This window comes from Macaca thibetana, chromosome 20, assembly GCF_024542745.1.
Source record: "Macaca thibetana thibetana isolate TM-01 chromosome 20, ASM2454274v1, whole genome shotgun sequence".
Taxonomy (NCBI): domain Eukaryota; kingdom Metazoa; phylum Chordata; class Mammalia; order Primates; family Cercopithecidae; genus Macaca; species Macaca thibetana.
Window position 1 is genome coordinate 15,568,809 of NC_065597.1, and position 15,465 is coordinate 15,584,273.

Sequence of the window (15,465 nt, forward strand, 5' to 3'; positions counted from 1 at the left end):
TTCCCGCACTTTAGGAGGCCAAGGCAGGCGGATTACCTGAGGTCAGGAGTTTGAGACCAGCCTGGCCAACGTGGAGAAATGCAGTCTCTACTAAAAATATATAATTAGCTGGGTGTGGTGGCGCATGCCTGTAGTCCTAGCTACTCAGGAGACTGAGGCAGGAGAATCACTTGAACCCGGGAGGTGGAGGTTGCAGTGAGCTGAGATTGCACAATTATACTTCAGCCTGGGCAACAAGCAAAACTCCCTCTCAAAAAAAAAAAAAAAAAGTGGCCAAGAACAGTGGCTCACGCCTTTAATCCCAGCACTTTAGTAGGCTGAGGTAGGTGGATCACCTGATGTCAAGAGTTCAAGACCAGCCTGGTCAATATGGTGAAACCTGTCTCTGCTAAAAATACAAAAATCAGCTGGGAGTGGTGGCGGGCTCCTATAGTCCCAACTACTCAGGAGGCTGAGGCAGGAGAATTGCTTTAACCTGTGAGGCAGAGGTTGCAGTGAACCAAGATGGCACCACTGCACTCCAGCCTGGGTGACAAGAGCGAAACTCCATCTCAAAAAAAAAAAAAAAAGAAAAATACAGATGATTACACTCAGAAGAAAATATATTTATACCTTAAGCCAAACACAGTATTTTTTTTCTTCATTCTCAGGCTCGATAACTAATTTAGAAACCTTTAGGCCGGGCGCGGTGGCTCAAGCCTGTAATCCCAGCACTTTGGGAGGCCGAGACGGGCGGATCACGAGGTCAGGAGATCGAGACCATCCTGGGTAACACAGTGAAACCCTGTCTCTACTAAAAATACAAAAACTTAGCCGGGCGAGGTGGCAGGCGCCTGTAGTCCCAGCTACTCGGGAGGCTGAGGCAGGAGAATGGCGTAAACCCGGGAGGCGGAGCTTGCAGTGAGCTGAGATCCGGCCACTGCACTGCAGCCTGGGTGACAGAGCGAGACTCCGTCTCAAAAAAAAAAAAAAAAAAAAAAAAAAGAAACCTTTGCTGGGCATGGTGGCTCACGCCTGTAATCTTAGCACTTTGGGAGGCCGAGGTGGGCAGATCACTTGAAGCCAGGAGTTCGAGACTAGCCTGGGCAAAATGTCAAAACTCTGTCTCTACAAAAAAAAAAAAACTTAGCTGGTCATGGTAGCATGTGCCTGTGGTCCCTGCTACTTGGGAGGCTGAGGTAGGAGGATTGCTTGAGCCTGAGCCTGGGAAGTTGAGACTGCAGTGAGCTATGATCACACCACTGCACTCCAGCCAGGGCAACAGAGCGAGACCCTGTCTCAAAGAAAGAAACTTTTGTGTTTATTTTTAAGTGACAGTTTATGATCTCCAAGAAAAAGAAGAAATGTATCCAATGGAAGTTGTATTCGAAGATAACTTTTCTGTAAGCAGCATTTCTGAAGACTACAGAGCTGAACTAAGACCATAGCCCATTTGTCCAAGTGAGATCTGATAAACGCCTGGCAGTGTGCTTTGCCCATAGACATCAGCTGCGTTCATCACGCTTGAGCAGGGAGAGACCTAGTTAATCTCTCAGACAAGCAACAGTGACTGTGCTGTCTATGTTTAGGGTTGTCGGCTGAAACGGCAGAAGTGGAGGTTTTTCACTGGGAGAAGAAACATTCTGGACACAAGTATAATCCTCATTAGCTTCATCATCCTGGGGCTTGACATGAAGAGTATTTCTCTACTTAGGAAAAACATGGCACGATACCACGATGACCGGGACAGGTGAGAGGAAGCCTGAGGGGCACAGCATATTCCTACCTCATGGCTGAAGTTTCCCGGTTATACACAAGTATTCTTTCACACTCCCCTTCCTTCACTGCCCTACCAGATCTGTATTTGCATAATATTAGAGTTAAAATAGAACATGGACTCATGTCCACAGCAGAGATAACAGTGAACTAGAAGCCATTTAACTGCTGGTCACATTGAAGAGCTCTTCTGTCTTCATTAGTGCTTAGGTATGTGCTTAAGGATAATGCATCTAAATTTCAGAAAGACCTGGAATTGGTCATTATTTTGTCCTCTGGTGAAGGCATAAAGCCTAACGCAGGACAAATAATCCTTTAAATAAAACCACAACACATAGTCCATCCTTTAAATGCAAAGGGAGCTGCTTTCTGGATAGGGATGTTCATCCATTCACTCATCCTTACTAAGAGATGTTTGCTGCCCCTTTGGGCACTTTCTCTGGTTTTTCCCATGGAGAGGAACATCTATGTTTCCCATGCCAAGTGTTGCTAAGTGGTGCTTTGCTAACCTTTGCATCAGTGGCCAACAGCCTGGGCAGTGACCTGTGTAACTGTTCCTGAGGCATTGTTTCAAGTAGGCCTTATGGAGAGCAGTTTTATGCAGGCACAGCGGATCTGTGCAGGGCACCAGTTGCTAGTGTCTGTGGGGCTCCTTCCGAGTAACCTGGTTGCTGCAACCTAAAATTATGAATGTATCTCTCACAAAACAAAGCCTAATTGCTGAGCAACACCCCTCACCTCTAGTCTACCATCCATCATTTTGTTCTAAGCTTTATTGCATCTATTACATCAATCCTGTACAGCAGAGAACACAGGATTCGTGTGCCACAGAAAGCAGACCAGCAGCATGGCTCCTCTCTCTGGGCTGAGTTAATCTTTTGAGAGGAGAGATTTGGCTCAGAGCAGTGCAGGAGGCTAGTTTTGCTTCCCAGGATGAATTTGGAATAAAGAAATCAGCTAGAGGTCACATGTTAAGGTTTCTTCGGCACAGCTCCCAGTGCAATCTGCAACGGGTAGACCACTTGAATAATCCGTGGCCTTCTGTTATTCCCATATCCACAACTCACAGGAGGCCACACTAGAAAGCAGTTCTCACATTAACAAGCATTTGACCTCACAGGACTCAGGGCTGCCGCGCTCAGCAGCAGGGACGCTGGGGAAACTGCGGCATAGGCGCATGCTTCCTGCTTAGTAACTGTCAGCTTTCCTTGGTGCAGGTTTATCAGCTTCCGCGAGGCAGTAAAAGTGAACTCTGCTGAGACTCACCTTGTGGGCTTCCTGGTTCTGCTGGCAACCGTTCAGTTATGGAACCTGCTGCGTCATAGCCCCAGGCTGCGGGTCATCAGCAGGACACTGAGCCGAGCCTGGGACGAGGTGGTGGGCTTTCTGCTGATCATCCTAATCCTGCTGACAGGCTATGCCGTTGCCGTAAGCCCCCACGTTGCTGTCTTTCCTCCGTGTGCTGTGGTCTTAGAACCGCATCGCTTCCCATAGAAACGGTTGCAACACAGAAACCCGAGGTGGTAGAGTAGGAAAGCCAGGTTTAGTTCTAGTTCCATACTTAACTGGTATGATTTAAACCCACACGTTTGTCTCTAAAATGGGGATAAAACTTAGCTCACATGGTAATATAAAGGTCAAATAAATTTCTATGAAAACACTATGTTATTACAAAGGAAGTTTATTCTTTTGGCATAATTTGGCCACAAGGAATTTCTTTCTGTTCCATTGGTTCTATGCTGACCACATCGCCAGGCACCTCAGGACAGAAAGATGTGCGCTTGGCTTGTACTAACTGGCCTTTCTCCCTCTGTTCAGTTTAACCTGCTGTTTGGATGCAGCATCTCTGACTACCGGACATTTTTCAGCTCAGCAGTGACTGTTGTTGGTCTCCTGATCGGAATTTCTCACCAAGAGGAGGTAAAAATAATTTGTTTCCTCACAGAATTCTATTTAATATATTGAACAAGGAAAATTGGAGTCCTTAGGAAAACAGCCCCCTACTGTAGACTGCACACTGGAAAGGGGGAAAATTTCAGTCGTTTGCTCTTCTGTTTTAAGGTACTGCCTATGCACACAGCATTTACATGGCTGTTGCTTTCAGAAATCTGCCCTTTCCTAAGCACTCAGTCCCTCCTTCCTCACTTCTTGTGTCCTTAATCTTATTGGCAAAGGACACTGGGACGAAGCTTGTGCTCTTGTGCTTAGCCAGATTAACATGATTCTCTGCTTCTCAATGGCCCTTTGAAAGTGCATTAACAGTGTAAGGTAAGTTGGTTCAAGCCATGAGAGGCCAAGAAGGGGAGGACTGCTTGAGGCCAAGAATTTGAGACCAGCCTGGGGAACACAGTGAAACTCTGTCTCTACTAAAAACAAAAAATAAAAATTAGCCAGGTGTGGTGGCATGCACCTGTAGTCCTAGCCACTCAGGAGGCTGAGAGAGAATTCTGTGAGCCCAGGAGTTGGAGGCTACAGTGAGCCACGATCATGCCACTGCACTCCAGACCCTATGTCTATTAAAAAAAAAAAAAAAAAAAAAAAAAAGGCCAGGTCTGGTGGCTCACACCTGTAATCCCAATACTTTGGGAGGCTGAGGACAGCGGATCACTTTTGAGGTCAGGAGTTCAAGACCAGTCTGGCCAACATGGTGAAACCCCGTCTCTAATAAAAACACAAAAATTAGCCAAGTGTGGTGGTACACGCCTATCATCCCAGCTGCTCAGGAGGCTGATGGAGGAGAATCACCTTAACCTGGGAGGCAGAGGTTGCAGTGAGCTGAGATTGTGCCACTGCACTCCAGCCTGGGCAAGAGAGTGAGACTGTGTCTCAAAAACAAAAAAAAGTGACACAATGGAAGTGACAAAGAATTAGGAAAAACCTGCCATTTAAGCAGTGAAAGTGGCAAGATTTTGATCATGGTTGATCATTCTGATGATCTAGAATTCCAAAATTACTAATTAAAATAGGTTCAGTTTATAATGTTGTATCCGCAGGTTCCGCATCCACAGATTCAACCAACCCCAGAATGAAAATATTGGAAAAGTAACAATAAAAAATAACACACATCTTAAAATACAGGAGAAGAGTCAGGCGTGGTAGCATGTACCTGTAGTTCCAGTTACTTAGGAGGCCAAAGTGAAAAGATTGCTTGAGCTCAGGAGTGAGGCTGCAATGAGCCATGATTGTGCCACCACCCTCTGAGTGAGACTGTCTCCCACAGAAAGCCACAAACTGGTATAACAACTATTTTACGTAGCATGTACACTATATTAGGTACTAGAGGCAATCTAAAGATATTTCAAGTATAGGAGAGATGTATATAGGGTTTATGCAACTACTATGCCATTTTTAAAATGGAACTTTCTAGGCTGGGCACAGTGGCTCATGCCTGTAATCCCAGCACTCTGGAAGGCCAAAGGTGTGGCTGATCACTTGAGGTCAGGAGTTCAAGACCAACCTGGCCTACATGGTGAAACCCTGTCTCTACTAGAATACAAAAATTAGCCAGGCATGGTGGCAGGCACCTGTAATCCCAGCCACTCAGGAGGCTGAGTCAGGAGAATCGCTTGAACCTGGGAGGTGGAGGTTGCAGCGAGCCAAGATCACGCCACTGCACTCCAGCCTGGGTGACAGCTAGACCCTGTCTCAAAAAAAAAAAAAAAAGGTGAGTGGGGAAGACACTTTCTTAACCTGTAGGGAAGCTTGCAATAAACAAAAAATAATAATAGGCCAGGCGCGGTGGCTCACGCCTGTAATCCCAACACTTCGGGAGGCCGAGGCAGGTGGATTACGAAGTCAGGAGATGAAGACCATCCTGGCTAACACGGTGAAACCGCGTCTCTACTAAATATACAAAAAATTAGCTGGGCGTGGTGGCAGGTGCCTGTAATCCCAGCTACTCAGGAGGCTGGGAGCTTGCAGTGAGCTGACATCGTGCCACTGCACTCCAGCCTGGGAGACAGAACAAGACTCCGTCTCAAAAATAGTAATAATAATAATAAAAACAAGGGACTTAAGCATCCTCAGATTTTGGTACCTGTGGGGGCCCTGGAACCAATCTCTCTCAGATACTGAGGGACAATTGTAACTGCTACTTTGGCGAACTAGGCTGTTCTGTTGTGGTCCCAGCTCCAATAACTAGGGGATGAGCCTTCGCCACTGGAGCACTTCATGTCCTAAAGCTGTGAAGGAAGTAATCAGAATAACAAACTTGTGCTAACACCTGCTTTTTGGAGAAAAAAGCAAACTTTTCTGCTTTGGATGTAATTGTACATAAAAATAAACATAAAAATAAAGAGTAAAAAACAAAAAATAAAAATAAGAGTAAAAAACATAAAAAAATAAAAAGAGTAAACAGAGTAAAATTGTACATAAAAATAAACTGATTGGGGAAAAAAGTCTTGTAGCACAAACTGAGATTGCCCACATTATCTGGTTGACCTGAAATTGTTATAAGTATTTTAAAATAGGTAACAGTTTGGTGCTTAAAAATATTTTGTCATATAGGAGATTGCCATCAGGGTGGTGTTTATTATAATCATCCCCTCTGTTGGGATATTTTTAAACAGTGCCTAGTGGCAACTATGAATAGGCCAATACCAAGGGAAAATAAATACCATTAGTTGAGAACATCTACATTTTTAAAATTTGTGTTACGGGAACCATTTTAGGAAGCCCAGAACTTGATATTTACTTATGCAGAAAAGTAAAGAAAGGCAGAACTCAATGTTTATACCTTTAAAAATGACAATGAAAAAAAAAAGTACTATAAAGCCAGTTTTCTGTGGCCAACCTGTTAACTTTTACTGGAGTGCTCCTGTTTAGGGTTGTAGTTTCTTGATATGGCAGAGACAGTTTGCATTCTCACTTCTGGTAGCATTTATTCTTTCAATGTTTTGTGACCCCCCTTTTAGATTCCATGATTAGATGTATTTTCTGGAATTGCCAAAATTCATGTGACATTTGAATCATTTCCAATTCCACTGCAACTCACCTGTTTTCTTGTGAAAGCCCTGTAGTCAAAATTATCTTAACCTCCTTAAAATCAGTCATTGCTGCTCTTCTGTCCATTTAAAAGTATTTTCCTTCTTAATATCTTTGTGCCTCTCCCCGTTTCCATTGGATAAGCTTTTCTTCTGAAAAGATCCCAAACGTTAGCATGTAGCTTATGTTTGTAAAGTAGAAACTAAATTGTCAGTCACTGAAAGTGTTCTTATTGTTTTCCCAGGTTATCGATTTAGACCCAGTCCTGGGCACCTTTCTGATCCTCACCAGTGTCATCTTGATGGTACTTGTGGTAATTAATCTTTTTGTTTCTGCCATTCTCATGGCCTTTGGAAAAGAAAGAAAGTCGCTTAAGGTAGGTAACTAAAAGATAAACTAGCATGCTGTTGTATCACTGGGAAAGCTCCACTGTAACTGCCCCTAAGATTATAGGCTGACATAACTTACAATGCACAGTATCATATTCCCTTTATTAGTTTCAAAAGCTCTGCCAGCTATCTTCCTAGGAAACCCAATTTATAAGACTACATAATATTCTATAGCCACTGTCCTATAAACAGCTGGCTCTCAACCATTGATTAGTGGAAACACTCTAATGCCTGACTGTAAATTATCAAAGAAATGTATCTTTACTATACATTTACTAATTTTTAAAAAATCTTTGGTACTTTGGTACTTTTTTCACTCCAGAGTATTAGTAGTAATTTCAATTTTCTCCCTTTTCTCTTTTCGTCTTCAATACTCAAGAAAGAAGTGGCACTAATAGATATGCTGCTACAGAAGCTCTCAAATTTGTTAGGAATCAGTCGGCCCCAAAAAACCTCATCTGAGCAAGCAGCCACGACAGCAATGGGCACTGACACTGAAGTTTTAGATGAACTACCTTAATCCTGTTATCTCCTATTTGGCTATTTCCTAGCATATTACTACTTATCTTTGCATGGCATAGCTTTAAAATTATAATATACTTTTTTTTTAATTTTGTAAGTTAGGAATCAAAATCCCCTTGGTCCCAAGTCCTTACTTATGGATCTTGGCACTGTCAAGATAGGATTAACAATGCAAGAATCTACGAGACAAACTAGCTCTGCTGCCAAGCAGCAAGTAACAGAATACTCATCACCCATGGCCCAGGATGGCTGTGGGAAATGAAGGAGTCAGAATTGAGCTCACTGCAACTTACTAAAAATAAACATCCAAGGATGAGGCATGGCAGATGTGGAGCCCTGCCACAGAGGAGGACAAAGCAAATTCAGATGCTATCTAGGCTATCTAAACACAGATCAAAATGAGCCCTGCACTGCTCCAGGAATCCTGAAGGTAAGGGCTGGTTTACTTGGATCACTTGGTTAAAATATTCTCCACTGAAATCCAGATTTATACTTCATCATCTGACCAAACAGTAAAGAAAGCAGGACACAGGATCTTTAACTTTAACTTTATTAGCAGCTACTGAGCTACAGAATACAAACCAACTGAAAACATTAAAGGCTGCCTGAAGCAGGTATGTACAGGTATACTACACAGAAGCAAAAGCTGTATCATCCAATCCCAAAGCCACCCCTGTGGGGAAGGATGACCTTAGCTATGGGCCAAAGGAGTACAGAAGTTACAACATGAGAGTCCCATCCATCCAGGAAAGCAGTGAACAACTACAGCCGCATGGGCACCAAAAATTTATCTGAGATTAGTTTTAAAGGTTCCATGAATCAAAGTTTTCAAATGAAAACAGGTACCCCTCTTTTCCTGTAGACTTTCCAGCTCACTACCCAAAAGACTTGAGTACTTCTATTAAGGCAGCTGGAAGCCCACCCTAGACTTGAATGGCAACTTGTCCTTTCTCTGCCAGTAATGCAATCCAACAGAATATGCTACGGGGAAAACAATTTCCACAGTGCCGCCCTCTGGTACAAGGGGAACACAGCACTCAAAGCAAAAAGGCCACAGAGGGCTCCCTGAGAATCCAGTACATCTAAGCGAGGCCTTCAACTGTGGAGACAAACTTTGCAACTGGATCCCGGTGGGATGGTGCCCTGCGGCAAGGAGTAGTGTGTATGCCAGTGAGAGGGCCCAGCTTCCAGGAACAGTTACAATGGCGTCCGAGTCACTTTCTCTCTCCCACTTGCATTCGAGAGTGAGAAAATACACACTGTGGCCTTGATTCTCACTCACAATCCCCCTGTACAGAGAGGTTTGTTTCTAAGTCCAGAACCTCAACACGAGGCTGGGATGCTTCACGACGTGCTCTCTCCCACTGTCCAGCCATCTTTGGTGGTCTCCCCACAGTGCTTCCCCATCCTCTCACGCTCCTGTGGAGGGACCATGGGACGGGCCAGGAGGAAACCTGGGATCACTCTGACAGGAAACGGACAAGCACAGCTGCCAGGAGTCAGCTGCTCCGGCCTCAGTCTCCAGTTGTTAGTCTCAAGATCAACAGAGAATTGGAAAGCAGCAGAATCTGGAGGAGCAGGAAGAGAGCCCAGAGGAGGAGTGTTGTGCTCAGTGACAGTTAACAGATGAAACGGAATTTCATGGAGATTCTTTGTTACAAGGAAAAATTGCTCAGTCTCAACTCCCAGAATGTGAAAGTTGCCTGGTTTAAGAGACCTATGTTTTCTTTTTCAGCTCTTCAAACCTCCGGGAAAGATCATCAAAGTCAATGTCTTCAGATGCTGAGGTGCTGGCACCAGCAGATGCAGTTGGTAGTGTGTCTGGCACAGATGGCAACTCTGGTAGGACAAAGTTGTCATAGTTATCCGCAGGTCTGGAAGGAAGCTTTGCAGAGGCTTCTGGCTTGGGTCCAGGACCTAATTAGGGCAAGGAGCACAATGTTACAAACACCAGAAAATTACTCAGATCCCCTTTGGCAATAAAAATAAAATGATCAAAATACAGGAGAAAACCTTAGTTCAAGAACTTTTGAGTCTCGCTCCTGTCACCCAGGCTGGAGTACAGTGGTGTGATCTCAGCTCACTGCAACCTCTGCCTCCTGGGTTCAAGCGATTCTCCTGCCTCAGCCTCCTGAGTAGCTGGGATTACAGGCGCACATCACCACACCCAGCTAATTTTTTAGTAGAGACGAGGCTTCACTATATTGGCCAGGCTGGTCTTGAACTCCTGATCTCAAGTGATCCACACACCTCAGCCTCCCAAAGTGCTGGGATTACAGGTGTTGAGCCACCACACCTGGCTAAAGAAATTTTATTTCTGAAGGCTAATAAACACTAGAATGACGGTTAACATCTACAGTTTCTAATTAGAGTTGAATCCTATCTGTTTTACTTTCCTGTGGTAAGAAAAAAGTTTAAGGGAAATCAAAGTGGTATACATGTGGCCACATCCACAGAGCAATCGACTGTTCCCTTTCATAAGGTCTGCTCCTTTACCAACCAAGTCCAAGGAGTGATAATAGGATTCTGCTAGAACAAACATTGCTTCCTTAAGAACCAACATTCTTTAGGGATTGAGGGGCAAAGTTTTTTTAAAGGAATATAATGTCCAAGTTATTTGATATAATAGTCTGATCTGTATTTCTAGTCTTCTATTTAGTATTTCATATTAAGATAACCCCCTTCCCCCACCACCACACACACCTACTGTATGGTTTCTGTAAGTTCTAGAATCAGGAAAACTAAATTACAAAAAAATCAAAATAGTGCTCTGACTCTGGAGGGAAGGGCAGAGTTGACTGGAAAAAGGGAACTCTGAGGTAAGAGTAACATTGCATACCTTGACCAGAGAGTGGAATTTGTGTGTGTGTGTGTATACACTTAAAATCTATGGTTTTTTTTTTTTTATGTAAATTATATCTCCATAAGACAACTGTCTAATTTTATTTATTTATTTATTTTTTGAGACAGAGTCTCACTCTTGCCCAGGCTGGAGTACAGTGGCACAATCTCAGCTCACTGCAACCTCGCCTCCCGGGTTAAAGTGATTCTTCTGCCTCAGTTTCCTGAGTAGCTGGGATTACAGGCACCCACCACCACGCCCAGCTAATTTGTGTATTTTTAGTAGAGACAGGGTTTCACCATGTTGGCCAGGCTGGTTTTGAAAACCTGACCTCAGATGATCCGCCCATCTCGGCCTCCCAAAGTGCTGGGATTACAGGTGTGAGCCACTGCGCCCGGCCCCTAATCTTCCCTCTGGTTTTTGCTGGTAGGTAGTATCTTAATTTTTGTTTTTTAAGACAGGGCCTCACTTTGTCACCCGGGCACCCAGGCTGGAGTACAATGATAGCTCACTGTAACCTTGAACTCCTGGGCTTAAGAATGCCTCTTGAGTAGCTGTGACCACAGGTCCACACCACCAAGCTGGGTTTTTAAAAATTTTTTGTGGAAACAAGGATCTTGCCCAGGCTGGTCTCAAACTCCTGGCCTCAAGTGATCCTCCTGCCTCAGCTTCCCAAAGTGCTTGGATTACAAATGTGAATCACCATACCTGGCCAGTACTTTTTTAATTGAGTACATAGCTACATGAACATGTTTGCTTTGTAAAATTCACTGAGCTGGCCAGGCACAGTGGCTCATGCCTGTAATCTCAGCACTTTGGAAGGCTGAGGCGGGCAGATCACGAGGTCAGGAGTTCAAAACCAGCCTAACCAACATGGTTAAACCCCGTAAACTAAAAATACAAAAATTAGCTGGATATGGTGGTGTGCACCTAGAATCCCAGCTGATACTCAGGAGGCTGAGGCAGAATAGCTTGAACCTGGGAGGCGGAGGTTGCAGAGAGTCAAGACTGCGCCAGTGCACTCCAGCCTGGGCAACAAAGCCAGATTCCATCTCAAAAAAGGAAAAAAAAAAAAAAAAAAACACTAAGCTATACACTTAGCATTTGTACTTACTTTCTCCTCAACATCTCTTTAATGCCCCAACTTAAAATTTGGTATTTTGAGGCACAATGGAAGTTGAAGCAGCAATAATATAAAGAAGTCAAGCATGACTAAAAAAAACCAGAAGGATGAAAAAGAATAGTGATACCACTGACAAAGAGGGAACATGGGAGCTTCTTTTGGGCTAGGGACAATCTTTTATCTTTGGAAGCAGGATATCCTGAGTTCTATTTTAGCATTTGGGAAGACAACAGGGCATGTAGATAGAATTCCATGGACTTGGAAACAGTCTCTAAGGGAGGAACAATGAGAAAGGAGAAAACAGCAGAGGGTTCAGCACTGAGCCCTGAAGGTTTCTGATTGACACTACTCACCAACAATCTGTGCAGAAGAGAGATTCTTATCAGCATTAACGTCATCTACCTGAAACACACAGATTGTTACCAGAGGAAACAGCAATGGCATCACTGGAGAAAGTACTGGTATAAGCCCCTGTGTTTCCAAAAGCTAAGGTGCTCACCAAATACAACAGAGCCTGTTCCAAAGAAACTGCCCCTGCATTTCTTCCAATCAGGTAGACACCATGTTGAACTCCTTTGATTTTAATTGAGACAGGGTCTTGTTCTGTCACCCAGGCTGGAGTGCAGTGGTACAATCACAGCTCACCACAGCCTCCACTTCCTGGGCTCCAGCCATTGCCCCACCACAAACTCCCGCATAGCTGGGACCACAGGTGTGCAGCACTATGCCTGGCCAATTTTTGTATTTTGGGTAGAGACAGGGTTTCTCCATGTTGCCCAGGCTGGTCTTGAACGCCTGCCTAAGCCTCCCAAAGTGCTGGGATTATAGGTGCGAGCCACCACGCCCGGTCCCATGTTGAACTCAACTGCCAAGCAGAGAAAAAGAAAATCCTTACCACACTATGACAACTTTAATGATACTTTCACCTTTGGGCAAAGGGAAAGCATTCCTGAATATATCTGTAAGAACCAAGTCCTCAAATACTGGTGAAGATTTTCGACCTCATTCCTACAAACAGCTGTGGGTTATGCTCCGACGCATGCAAAACCAAAGCATAAGAAAAACTCAGGCCCAAGGTAGAACACATCAGCTACAGATGGGAACCAAATGAAAGAACAGAAAGCAAGCTCAGGAACAGGAAGATCTTCCTAGATGAGTAATTTACATAGCAAATGCCACACCTATTTGTTTCTCAGTAAAATACTAGATGGAGACAGGTCTCAAAAGGCCTACAGTAACTGAAGAAACAAGGCTGGTCAAAAACAAGTAACCTAAACCACCTACAGTTCGAGGTATTAGCTATTCATTAGCAAGTTTTAACTAGAATACTAAAATGTGAAATTAATGCTACTGGCCGACATGTAACTGGACATTTCTGATTATTCCTTTACATGTGTTGAGAACATATAAGACTAATATTTTAATAATTATGATACTTTAGCACCACAACTATATCAGCTCAATGTGAGTATCTGCCTAGTCGGTCAAAACAACTGGTTAAGTGCCCTCATAGAGCACTACAACTTTCTAAGAAATCTGTAGTTCCTTCCTGATTCCTGGCTTAATTGCAGACAAAGCATTGCCACCAATGATACTGCCATCACCACCATTCCCCACTTTCAGGGTAGTGTTATAAAGCAACATAAGAATCCCAAAGCAAAAACGATGACAGTACTAGGAATTGATCAAAACTCTGCCTTCCCTGTGGTCATTATTTTGCTCCCTCTTCATGGCATTCACTCTCCTGTTGCTTATAAAACAGGCTCAGGCACTTACAGATTCGTACGATGGGGGAGTTGCTGGTATCTGAGGTGGATGAATATTGGGAAAGGCCTGAAAAGTCCCCATTGGCAATCCATTGAAATCTGACTGTAAGAGGAGAAAGGCAACATCAGAGACACTGTCTCCAGTTTGCAATCTTCAAGGTTTGAGTATTGGAAGGGAGAAATAAATACATGTATATTCCCATACTAAAAATATATAAATATTCAAGATCCTTAAAAATGCCCAAAAAGACCACATGTGGTCAGGATTCCGGATTTATAAAGAGCTATAACCAAAGGCTATTTAATCAACTGCTTCAGTGTTTACAAGGGAAAACTCTAATGAGACTTTCTTTCTAGCAATGACCATCTTATCTACAAAGGTTTTTCTGCCTGATAATAATTGGTGGTTTATTCATTTGTGGAAAAAGCTACTAGTATGACTATAACAGATCCCAAAGATAGTAAACCTATATGAAAAGTGTTTTTCTGGCACCATCTCTATAGATTTTCCTACAGCTGAACTAAAAGATCATCTTTGAATCCAATGATTTTTTCCCCACAAGATGACTGCCAGCTAATACCAAATGTTCTTACTGCTGACTGCTCCTGACAACCTACGATTCCTGAGTGCATTCACAGAGCCAGCTTGTCATCTTCTATAACATTTTCTAAAGCTCACACCCACACTTATGTATACTTACAGGTCCCTTTGGCAGTGGATATGAGAAAGGCGTATTTGCAGATGGCATGGGCATGGGCATTGGCACCGTTCCATCAGGTCCACCAACTGGTGCTATGAACCCACCACCCCCTCCTCTTCCAGGGCCTCCTTTCTTCACATCATCTGTGAATCCAACATCAATAAGATCTGTATCTACCCCAGGAGGAGCTTCTGCCTGAGACAAAAAGAGAAACCCATGTCATTAACACATGTCCAAGACCAGGTTCCCCAGAAAGCGGACTCAGATGGAGATTAGCATGAAGCAAGTTTACTGGAGTGCTTCTGGGATCAACACGTGTGAGGCAAAAGAAGGCAGAGTTAGGTGGAAGGAGAAGTTGGGCTGCAACACAGTCACAACAAAGGCCTCAGCCAATTAATTCCCCAATGACTTCTGCAGCTGGAATGGACCTGATGGTGTCTCCAACTGGGGGTAATAGGGATGTCTGAACAGTACACACCAAAGCATCCACCAGACCCCACTGACCTTAACTGGTGGACGATTTTATTTTTTGAGATGGAGTCTCGCTGTCGCCCAGGCTGGAGTGCAGTGGCGTGATTTCGGCTTACTGCCAAGCTCCTCCACCTCCCGGGTTCACACCATTCTCCTGCCTCAGCCTCCCAATTAGCTGGGACTACAGGCGCCCGCCACCACGCCCAGCTAATTTTTTCTATTTTTACTAGAGACAGGGGTTTCACCGTGTTAACCAGGATGGTCTCAATCTCCTGACCTCATGATCCACCCGCCTCAGCCTCCCAAAGTGCTGGGATTACAGGCGTGAGCCACTGTGCCTGGCCAACTGGTGGATGATTTTTTATCCCTGTATCCTCAGCTTTCTGTGCACTACCTGACACATGGTGGGTACCCAGTAAACGTTTCAGGAACTGTTTGGGTCTTGGGGCATTTCTTGCTATCTACAGGTGGTTTCTCAATTCTGAAGTTCACCAAAAAGTAGCAATAATAGTGCCATTTTACATTTGTATCAAGGTTTGGACCTTCTCAGTGTTGTTATTCATCTAATTCCTTAAGTTCCCTGTGAGATATGCAGGCACATTTATTGTCAAAAAGCTACTAACTGGACGAAGGCTTAAACTCACACAAATTTAAGTTAATGCAAAGAATATGGATTTTTTTTTTTCCAAAGAAGGTCATACCTACAAATTCATTTTTCTTTGTATTCTGGGATAAACTTACCATGACCACAGAGTCAGGTTCATAGGGTACATTGTAATTCTTCGCAATTTCAATCAGGTATCTCTCCACCAGGATTTTGGGTGGGGCTTCCACACTCAGCTTGTGCATTAGCTGTAAGTAAAAAGTAAGATGCATCTATACCAACCAGCCTAATCCTAACCTCACTATGCAA

The 15,465-nt window shown here is 43.9% G+C and overlaps 2 protein-coding genes across 3 annotated transcripts in view; one reads left to right on the forward strand and one right to left on the reverse strand.

The window, feature by feature from the left end:
- Positions 1 to 8,105, forward strand: part of PKD1L3 (polycystin 1 like 3, transient receptor potential channel interacting) — an 88,794-nt gene extending 80,689 nt beyond the window's left edge. The window contains 5 exon segments of the mRNA XM_050772829.1: positions 1,569 to 1,729; positions 2,973 to 3,183; positions 3,574 to 3,675; positions 6,983 to 7,114; positions 7,507 to 8,105. Of these exon segments, the coding sequence (XP_050628786.1) occupies positions 1,569 to 1,729; positions 2,973 to 3,183; positions 3,574 to 3,675; positions 6,983 to 7,114; positions 7,507 to 7,647 (747 nt within the window). The 3' untranslated portion in view covers positions 7,648 to 8,105.
- A 73-nt stretch (positions 8,106 to 8,178) lies between these two features.
- IST1 (IST1 factor associated with ESCRT-III) overlaps positions 8,179 to 15,465 on the reverse strand; it is a 413,363-nt gene continuing 406,076 nt past the window's right edge. Inside the window, exons 7-11 of one of the 2 annotated variants that reach the window (XM_050772779.1) lie at positions 15,294 to 15,404; positions 14,082 to 14,276; positions 13,391 to 13,483; positions 11,968 to 12,016; positions 8,179 to 9,566 (exon numbers count right to left, since the gene is read on the reverse strand). In XM_050772779.1, the coding sequence (XP_050628736.1) occupies positions 9,367 to 9,566; positions 11,968 to 12,016; positions 13,391 to 13,483; positions 14,082 to 14,276; positions 15,294 to 15,404 (648 nt within the window). In that variant the 3' untranslated portion in view covers positions 8,179 to 9,366. The remainder of the gene's footprint in view (positions 9,567 to 11,967; positions 12,017 to 13,390; positions 13,484 to 14,081; positions 14,277 to 15,293; positions 15,405 to 15,465) is intronic. The other variant, XM_050772780.1, reaches the window with a different exon arrangement.